Source organism: Zosterops lateralis, assembly GCF_965231275.1.
Source record: "Zosterops lateralis genome assembly, chromosome: 16".
Lineage (NCBI taxonomy): Eukaryota > Metazoa > Chordata > Aves > Passeriformes > Zosteropidae > Zosterops > Zosterops lateralis.
In genome coordinates this window covers 14,443,232-14,453,321 of record NC_139776.1, presented here as the reverse complement: position 1 = coordinate 14,453,321, position 10,090 = coordinate 14,443,232, and the positions used below count along the sequence as shown (strand labels likewise).

The window sequence follows — 10,090 nt, the reverse complement described above, 5'->3', positions numbered from 1 at the left end:
GAAACCTCCACAAATCTATGTCTGCTAGGAAGGGATGTCTTTTCCAAACCCAGCTTTTCAAGAATAGTATTATTGACACACCTCTTTTCCAAAGCTCTTCAGCCTCCTGTGTGCCCACAGCTATGCATGCCCAGGTTAAGCTTTCCTGGATGCTCCAGGCTCTTGCACTTCCAGCTGCTCCTCAGCTGAGGGAGAAATTAAGGAATTTTGAATAAAAACCAACGACAACTTCCTTTATTATATTTATTTATTTAGAAGCTTGAAACTTGCTTTACATATTTACTGTAATGTATAAAAATCGCAGCAATTCTCTTCATGCTGCCCTCCCCCAAAAAGATATGCAGGCACAGCCATCACAGCTGGGAGAGAAGTAGCTTTTGCTATTAAAAATCAACAAATGTGGCTAAAGCTGCCCTTGCGGGAGGAAAAAGTACTAAAAATGCTGAAACCTTTAGCATAGGATAGAACTACGTCCTGTTCTGGGGAGCCCCACACATGCCACGAGCAACCAGTGCCCCCCAACCTCCAGCCCAGAGGGTTTGAGGGGCACCAGGCTCCCCTCATCTTCCCACTCTTCACTATCCCTCCTTAACAAATACCAGGTGATTTCCTGAGTTATCTAATGGCGGGAGGAGACACAATCTTTCCAGGCAGACACGGTGAGCAGATTGCAGAGGGGCCCTGGAGCGGCATTCCCGCCTGCGGGCACCTTCCTCCTGCCAGGCCAGCCCGGCCCAGCCCCTGCGGGAGAGCTGCAGCGCCCTCACCGAGGGGGGAAACATTCCAGGGCTGTGGCTTCAGGGCTCTGAAGGGTGGGAGCTGTCCCAGCACTGCTGTTAAACATTCCCAGTTTGTTCCGTGCAGGACACGGGAGGCAGTGCCCTGGCATGGAGCCGAGGGACGGGAGCCTCGTCTCCTTCTGTCCCCCTGTCCCTTGCTGCCTGCCTAGAGCCAAGGCCTGCCAGGGGCAGCGCCTCAGGGTTTTGGTTCCCAATCCATGGTTCCCTCGAGCTGCTGGAGCCCAAGCTCAGCTCCATGGAGAGGGGAAGGCGCCAGCCCAGCAGGCCGCAGGACATTCCTGCTCCAGCTCCCCCCCAGGAGCCCACTGACCCCGCAGGAGCGGGACCAGGCACGCAAAGCAGCGGCTCCATGGATTTTTCCTCCTATTGATTAACCCAGATGGAGTTTATTTGCATCGAGGCTTTGCGGCTCATTAGGGCTGTGCTAATGAGGCCCCTGCGCGGTCAATGCCTCTCCGGGCACAGCCCACGCTCTCCCGAGCATCCCCCGCCCTGCCCCAGCTCCACCCCGGCTTCTGCCAAACTCGTCTCCATGGGACAGCTCCCACAGCCCTGCGCAGAGCGGCACAGGAGATGCAGGTTTCTGGAACAGCTGATCACAGCAGGAAGGAATGGCCAAAGCACATCCCTTTTCCAGGACCAGCGCTGCCCAACACCTCACTGTGACTCTGTTTGACAATTACTAGCAGTAGCAGGAGTAAATTATTTTCTTTCTCAGAGACAGGAATCAGGGTGCTCCAGTCCATCTTTTCCATATTCCAGGAGTTCGGTGCCAGCCAGTCCATCTGCAGCAGCTTGGGCAGGCCATGTCCAGCTGCCAAAGCAGTAGCAGATATAAACAGTGCTCTAAACAAAGGTGGTGTGTGTCTAAGAGACCCTGGAAAACCTCTCCCTCTTGGGAGTTGTTGGAGGCACAAATGGATTTCTATTGTGTTATTTCTGGAGAAAAATAAGGGTACATTAATAATGAACACCAGAAAAACCTAATAAAACCAGAGAAAGACTGGAACTGAACCACAGTGGACAGGGACAGGCAGGGTTGCCACAGCAAAACACTGAGCAAAGAACAGAAAATCAACTTACCATTAAGCAGAACAAGAGAAAGCCCCAAGGAAGAGTTGCTGGTTCAAAAAAAACATTAACTCTGAGCTTTAAATTAACCTTTCAGATTTAAAACCATAGCACTGCCAATCTTTCTGCATCTTCCCAGCTGCCCCCTTTCACCCTGAGTTTGCTTTTAGAGAACAAGAACCTCCCTAGCTCACATCTGACACCTCAGTGCTGCTCGAGGGCTGCAGGCATTACTGCCACAGCGCTGCACAAACCCAGCTGAACAGCAGAACTACACCATGAGTGATTCCCAGTCCCACCATGGAATCGCGGGCACCAATCCACCCCAAAAAAGAAGAGGTCTGGCTGCTCCTTGGCAGTGGGCAGGAGGTAGTGGAAGTAACAGGGAAGTTAACCATTGGAGCAACATGTGTCATTTCTCTTCCCAATAAAAAAAAGGAGTTGTGCCACACTGTGACAAGAGGGCAGCTCCCTACAGCCCCAGGCAGCATATTCCTCATGTCTGGATTTGCAGGGTGGATGAAACAAGCAGCAATCCCTGGTGTGGTGAAGGACAACCCAGAGGCCCCACACTAGGAAACTGTCCCTGAGATTGAGAACTCTGGTTTGTCCAACATCACTGAGCCTGTGGGAGCAGGGAGAAGGAATGCAAGAGCAGTTTGGAGGTTGGATGCCCTCACTCTGGGCTTTGCACGGTGACTGCAGGGTCAGTGCAGCCATGGGGATAGCCAACTCACACCACTGCTGATTCCCATGGGATCAGCCTCACCTGGGCTAAGCAGGGCTTTGCTCCAGCCCAGCCTGCAGGGAAACACGGCTCAGAGGCAGGAATGGTGACAGTCTGCTCCCCTGGCACAGCCCTGGCAGCTCTCCCCTGGATTAGGAGGTGGATGGAGCTCATGCCTCAGTGCTCCTGACCCCAATCCAGAACGGGACCAGAGCTGCAAACATCCCAAATTCCTCTTCATTGGCTTGCAGCAGTGTGTATTCACCAAAGTCTCTCTTTTGCTTTTGAATAACAACACTCAGTTTGAGGAAGGTGAAGTGTTATCATCACCTAAGGCTTTAGGAGGGCAAGAGAATATTCCTCTATTCCATGTTGCCACTTATACACAGCCTCCTTCCTGCTGACTCCCACCCTTTCCCACCCAAATTCGCATCCCCACCGTGTAAACATCCAACAAGCTGCTTCCTTATGTGCCCACTTCCCTCTTCCCTCCCAGTATGCAGTGGGATCATGTAAAGCAGTTGGATTCTGAGCACCTCCACCTGCATTTAGCTGAAGCTTTGCTGCTTGTTTCCTACCCCACAGAAGGTCAGTGACTCCACGGCCTGGCTGCTCCCCACCTGTTCTGTGGTCTAGTAAGAGATAATTATGAGAGACAAAAGGAGATACAAGGGACTTTATAAAGAGGGATAGGGACATTTTATAAGGTCGGATAGTGACAGGAAAAAGGGGAATGGTTCCCCACTACCAGAGGGCAGGGTTAGATGGGATATTGGGAAAGAATTGGGAGGGTGGGAAGGCCTGGCACAGGTTGCCCAGAGAAGCTGTGGCTGCCCCTGGATCGCTGGCAGTGTCCAAGGCCAGGCTGGATAGGGCTTGGAGCAGCTTGGGATAGTGGAAGGTGTCCTTGCCCTGGCAGGGGTGACACAGGATGGTCTGTAAGGTCCCTTCCAGCCCAAACCATTCTGGGATTCTATGATTAGCCGTCTCTACTACAACCTTGCAAAACCAAAAAACCCACCACAATGGAAGTACAATTATATTCTCTTTTCTCAGCTGCTAAAAGTGCAGTTCATCATGGGAACCTGACCATTACAAACTGTTAATTTTCAGTCACTGTTTTTGAGCAAAAACATAGGATTGCCAATTATAACAAAACAGAGGATCCAGTTTATGTGGAAATCTTGATCCTTTATCTCATGCTGGCTCTGTCCTTTTAACATCTGAGTGATTACAGTCAGTAACTATTTCCTATCACCCAAGTGTTCACTTTCTTTTATACCCGGCAAAACAGTGTCAGCAGTAAATACAAAAGGGTTTAACAGAATGGGAGGAACAGGAATGAGACACTGAGGTATTTGGTGTATGAAATTGGAGGAATTTTGCTGTGGCTTTGAGCCACCTTCCCAACAGACAGATCACAGTAAGCATCGTGAGCACCCAACACAGCAGTGGTCACACCACTGCAACACAAGTCCAGTGAGAGCTGAACCCACAACCTGGGTTTGGGCTGCTAAAACCACTCTGTGGGATCACAGCCCTTAACCACAGGTGCTCTCCAAGCAGGACATCAGCTCCAGCAAGAGAAGGGAGCAGGGATGCAGAGGACAGCTGAGTGCAGGAAAATTGTGGCAGTGTTAGATTTAGGGCTGAACTCTGTGATATCAAAAGGTCTTTTGCAACTTTAATGATTCTGTGACTTTGTATGTGTTTTGTGTTCTAGGAGGAGATGCTGCAGAAGGGCTGGGAAAACCCCAAGGTGCCCAAAGCAGCCACGTGGCAACACTCAAACTCCTCCAACACCTCTGGTCTCGTCACAACACTCAGCATCTTCCTGGGTTTCTCACATCTGCTTCTCCAGCAGAAAGAGGATCAGCTTCAGAAACAGCCTTTAAAAGCTGGCAAGGCTGCAGAAGAGAAGGAAGGGGTCATTTAGAAGCTGTTAGCTCCTAAGGAAGCCTTTGGCTCAGTCCACCTGCACACCCTCAGGCAGCTCCACCACCACAGGAGCACAGTCATCAGGCTCTGCCTCAAAGTCCCATTTGAATTTCTTCGTCAGGTGAGCCTTGAACTTTTCAGCCTTTTTCCTCAGAGCCTCATCCACAGCAGAGCTGCACGTGCAGGAGAACAGCACCTGAAACCAAGAGCAGAGGTCAGGGAGAGCTCAGCCATGGCACCAGCTGGGCATCTCCTCCCTACTGAGACACCAGGGAGCACCAGGTTAGGATCTACCACCCTGGGACTACTCCAGCTTTGGGGGACCCAACCAAAGCCCATACCTCTCACCTCACAGCCCAAGCCCATCCTGACTTCACACCACTGAGTCAGTATCAGAATTATCTGCACTCAGGTAAGAACTCTGAAGCAGGAGTATGTTTGTAACTGAATTTGTACTGTGGAATTCTGAAATATGCCAAAGTGTAAGCTAAGGAAAACATCTTGACAGAAGCATATAAAAAATTCAAATACTAGTAGGCAAATTTTCAGCAAGTGTCCAAAAGGCCAGTAGATAATTGCACTCCTCATTTCCATGGGCAGAGATCTCCCAAAGGATTTTTGTGATATGGTATTACCAAGACTTCAGGATGCAGAGGAAACTTAATAAAAATATCTTGAATGTCAGAGAGGAATGGGAGCTCTGAAAAATGCCTGGTTATTCTCACCTTGTAGACAGGGTGCTGAAGTCTGAAGGAACCTCTGCCTTCCATCCCCAAACACGAACCTATTAACATGTCACAAATTCACAGCCTCTGCTGGGATCTCAGAGGGAAAGCATCTGTGTGTGATTAACTGGGCACTAAGCCCCAGAGCTCAGATCAGCCTGGTTCTGCTCCTAGTGAACTTGTGGTCCAGAACTAATTTCCATAAAAAGAAATCTCCTCTGGGGAAAATGCAGCCTCTTATTTGGGGGAGACCTACTGGAAGCTGGATAAAGCATTGACAATGAGCGGCAAAGTTCACTGCTTTGTGGATGAACATTTGCCTTTTCCTTGCTCATTCTACTGGAGAACTACCTCTAAGAGAATTCTTACACAGCAATGCTGCTGGTAGGGAAAAAAATATTAGAAAATTATACTTCCTGATCTTCTCAATGAATGGTACATTAAATTAATTATTTCACCAAGTTTTTTTTTTTTTTTTTTTCTTTAAGCACTGGTGGCTGTGCTGTGCTCTTCTTGCCTTGGATCAAACCCCAGAAATGAAGTTGCTGCTTCCAGAGCTGAGCAAGAGCTGCACAGACAATGCCCTCCCCTACAGTTCTGAGCCCCTGCCCACAGCCAGCTGAGGCAATTCTGATGTCTGTGTGTGAAGTGAGGGGTAAGGCAAGGCCCAGAGCTTCCCTGACACCACTTTGGAGAAATCCCATGGGAGCGGGGAAATGGAGAACTCTGAGTGAGGAAGGGCTCAGTTTGCAAGGCTTTTCTTTGTCACTGGGAATGTGGTGACTCCTGCCAGGGCTCAAGGGTGATCCTGAAACCAGCACAGCTCCTGCTGAGGGAGTAAAACACAGACTGATGGAGCCCAGGGGTGGGCAAAACTCAGGCAGCCAGAACCAACAATAAGGGTTTCCCAAATTCCCAAATTCCACTCAGGGGAGAGGACTGATTGCCATATTCTGGATACTGCTGGGAACTGACAGCACTGCTCTGAGTGTGCTGCAAACACAGCTGGGCTGCCCAGTCCTGTAGTGGGATGGAAAAAATCTACCAACAGAAATAAAATATAAATTACAACACTCCCAAGACTTGTAAGAACCACAATTGAAAAATATGAAAGACATTTGAGTAAAGCAATGCTTCCCAAAACATTTTACCCACCAATTAAACCCCAACACCTCCACCCTCCCCAAAACTACAGCAAGAACTTGGGGTTAACAAGGAGAGGAATGGAACTGCTCCCTGGGAAAGGTGAGGGCACCAAGCTCTGAGAGCAGCTGTAGCACAACTGCCCACAGCTTCCTGCAGGGCTAGTTCCCATTGCTCAGCTTTATCAGTGTATCTGATTTGGGTTTTTTTGTTTTTGTAAACTAAGTCAGTTTGCTGCACTGCCAGCACAGTCACCATCAGTGGAGTAACTGGTTTCAGCCATAGATCCACCCCCACCTGTCGATTTTTTGCGTTTTGGAATAACCAAAAATTCCCTCTGGGTAAGAAATTAACTACAGGAAATCCTCAGGTGTGCTAAGGAATGGAAAAGCTTCTCAAACACTATCACTGCCCTTAGCTCGATAATGTTTTGCTGCAGCTTCCCTGCATACTGAACCAACCATTCTAAAAATCATCATCGTCAGTCCTTCATGGTAAAGTTTTTTGTGTTGTTTTTTCTTTTTAAGAAAGAGCAGCATTTTGGGAAAATTAAACAGATACCATGTTGTACTAACCCAGCCTCTCTTGTAGCTGTTGAGCTGAAATTTCTTGCTGAATAACAGAGGGAAAAAGTAAAAGTAAATTCCTGTGTGCTTAGACAGGCTCCCATCTCCCATGCAGCTTAATTCCTTTGGCAACTTCTCCCCAGATCTGCTGCCCTGTCTGCCCTCCCTGCCACTCCCATTTCCCAGGGAACAGCCACAAACACACCTGTAAGGTGCTGGTTAAAAAGTTGTCCTGGGAGACAATGTCTACAAAAAAATCTGCTGGGATTTCGTTGAGCTGGTGATACAGCACAGAAATGAGGTTGATGTAAAGGTCTTGGTACTTCCCCATGGCCTCCTCTGAGCGGCACAGGATGTTCAGGAGCCTTTTCCAGTGCTCAAAGGCATCGTACACGTTCCCAATCAGGAAGCAGATGAAGGCAAACTGCAACTCAGCTGTGGGGGTTCAGAGAAGGGAAGCAAAATAAAATACATAAGACTAAACAGATATCCTGGGAATGTGTCCTCCCCAAAGCTCTGTAAATGATTTCTAAACCCTGATTTGTCTTTTTCAAAGTTAGTTTTCACCTCAAACACTGACCCTGTGCTGCTCTTCAGCTGGAGCAAAGCAAAGCAGAATGGGGCAGGTCACCTGTAACTGCGATTATCAGCACTGGAGAGGGACTCTACAGACAGCAACCAACACCAGACAACAGACCCAACATAACCTTGCTGTTATTCTGAGAGTTCAGCCTGCCTGTGCTGAGTGTCCAGCACCACACAGGACTGCTAACATCTCTGTCCTGGCGTCCTGGGAGAGGTCAGCAGCACATCAACGAGTGCGTTTGCCTTGCTGAATTAAGAGCCAGGGTTCATCCTACTGAATGCTTACCATCAACTGCTTTGCCACCATTCCTTAAGGTAATTTGTTCTCTCTACATCCTACAGTTGTCATTGGTAATTAAAAAAAAAAAAAAAAAAAAAAAAAAAAATTATATAACGTTAATGTACAAAAAATGGAAGAAGGGACAAACAAAGGCTTATTCCAAACTTGGATTCCAGCTGGGAAGCTGGGAGGGCTTTTCCCTTCATCCTGCAACAAAACAAAACCCTGCTCCAGGGCCTCCACAGACTCAGCATTTATTTGTATCACAGGCTGCAAAATAGGCTGGGGAGCAGTTGAGCTTTGGGAGGTCTGGTGTCTCCACAGCAGGGCTGGCACAGCCCGGACACTGCCACTGTCACCAGCAGCAAGTGGAGCACACAGGGAGCTGGGCCAGGGAGGGGCCAGTCACTGCACCAGGAACCACCAGCTGAGAGGCTCAACCAAACAGGAGCAAGGGTCTGGGGGTGCCCATCCCCACTGGATGCTCCCAGACTCAATATGTCCTCAAGAGGTTCACTGAACAGGTAAAGTGCCAGACGCCAAGGCCACCTGTGACCGCTGCATTTGACTGAATCTGGGGCAATGTGGGCTGCAGCACCGTGTCCTCACACCAGAGTCATGGAACAGAATTACAGAATATCCTGAGGAGGAAGGGACCCACAAGGCTCATCCAGTCCATCCCCTGTCCCTGCAGACACCCCAACAATCCCATCCTGTGCATCCCTGGGAGCGCTGCCCCAGGAGCCTTGGAGCTCTGGCAGCCTCGGGGCTGTGCCCATTCCCTGGGAAGTCTGGGCAGTACCAGCACCCACTGGGGGAAGAACCTTTTCCTAATATCCAGCCTAAATTTCCCTTGACAGCTCCAGCCGTTCCCTCAGGTGCTTTCCCTTGTCACACAGAACAGAGATCGCAGCTGGCCCTCAGGAGGAGCTGCAGCCCCCTCAAAGCTCTGGCCTCAGTCTCCTCCAGGCAATGGAAACAGCCCCTACGGCTGCCAAAAACTCCACAAACTTCTGCCTTCCACAAACTGAGCAGACCCCTCGGCGTGCAGGGAACAGGCACAGGTTCCACCTTGGAACAGAAATGCCATTTCCCCCGGGCGGTGCTCACCGAGCAGGCCCAGCGGCCGGTCGGGATAGCGCTGCTCCATCACCCGCTGCAAGGCGTAGCTCAGGTCCATGCTGTGCCGGGTGATCTCCTCGGGGGTGGCCCCGTCGGGGAAGGCCTGCCGGGGCAGCTCGGAGAAGCGGATCTGGGTGCCGGCCCGCGGCCGCATGCGGGGCAGCCGGGCCAGGCCCTCGGCGTAGCTGCGGCACTCGGCGCCCAGCGGCGGCCGGCACTGCCCGGCGCGGTCCCGCGTGTGCCGCCCCGCCGCCTCGGGCAGCACCTCGGCGAAGGCGCAGATCTGGCCGTTCTCGGGCTGCAGCTCCTCGGCCGCCGCCTCGCTGATGAAGTTGCTCAGCGACACCCATTTCTTCAGCGTCTCGTAGGGGTAGGGCCCCAGGAAGGGGTCCAGCTCCCGCAGGCTGTCCCACAGCGCCTCGCCCTGCTCGGGCGGCTCGGGCCGCACGGCCTCGCCCGTGGGGTCCCAGCGCAGCACCCGCACCTCGCGGCGCCGCAGGCTGAGGAAGCGGCCGGAGCGCGGCCCCGCGTCCCGCCCGCCGGCGCCGGCCGCGCTGCAGTGCACGAAGTGCAGCCCCGGCGGCACCATCTTCACGCCGCGGAACCGCGGCCCCACGGCCCACGCGCTGTAGTCGATGCCGAACTCGGTGCCCTCGGGCACGTCCAGCACCACCACGGCTGCGCCCTCGAAGAAGAGCTGCCGGGCCAGCTCGGGGTCCGACCGCAGGGCCGCCATGGCCCGACCGCTCCGAACGGGCCCGGCAGCCAGCGGCACCGAGCGACCCCTACCGGATATCCGGGCCCGGCGGTTCCGGGCTCCGGGCGGGAGGAGCCGCCGCGCTGCGCGGCCCCGCCCCAGAGCGGGGAGGTGCCGGGGCCGGGCTCCCCGGGCGGGCACTGCCCCCCGACCACCCCCCACCGCCTCCGGATCGGTCGCTGTCCTTTCTGTCTATTCCTCATGCCGTAGCCTGGCGCTGCTCTCCTTTGCCTGTCCGTGGCTGGCGGCTGCTCCCCGCTGACCCATTGTCCCCAAAGCCGGTCCCTAGTCCCCCCAGCCGCTGCCATTCCCCTAGGCCCGCCGAGCTCCCCGCCCCGCAGCGAGCCAGACGGACAAGAGCCATAGCTGGGAGTGA

The 10,090-nt window shown here is 52.5% G+C and overlaps 1 protein-coding gene across 1 annotated transcript; it reads right to left on the bottom strand.

Annotated features, from left to right (window-relative positions):
- Positions 1-264: 264 nt before the first annotated feature.
- Positions 265-9,733, bottom strand: AAR2 (AAR2 splicing factor). Its single transcript, XM_083873494.1, has 3 exons — positions 8,946-9,733; positions 7,176-7,405; positions 265-4,732 (listed from the first exon to the last, which is right to left on the bottom strand). The coding sequence occupies exons 1-3, from the start codon at positions 9,691-9,693 to the stop codon at positions 4,565-4,567; spliced, it is 1,146 nt and encodes a 381-aa protein (XP_083729620.1). The 5' UTR covers positions 9,694-9,733; the 3' UTR covers positions 265-4,564.
- Between the last annotated feature and the right edge of the window lie 357 nt (positions 9,734-10,090).

Bases quoted from the DNA above. Each gene is read 5' to 3' on its own strand.
- AAR2 (XM_083873494.1), bottom strand. From the start codon at position 9,693: ATGGCGGCCCTGCGGTCGGACCCCGAGCTGGCCCGGCAGCTCTTCTTC. The intron at 7,406-8,945 runs GTGAGCACCGCC...GAACCCCCACAG, and splicing joins CCGGCCGCTGGGCCTGCTCG to CTGAGTTGCAGTTTGCCTTC. The intron at 4,733-7,175 runs GTGTGTTTGTGG...TCTTGGTTTCAG, and splicing joins TTTTAACCAGCACCTTACAG to GTGCTGTTCTCCTGCACGTG.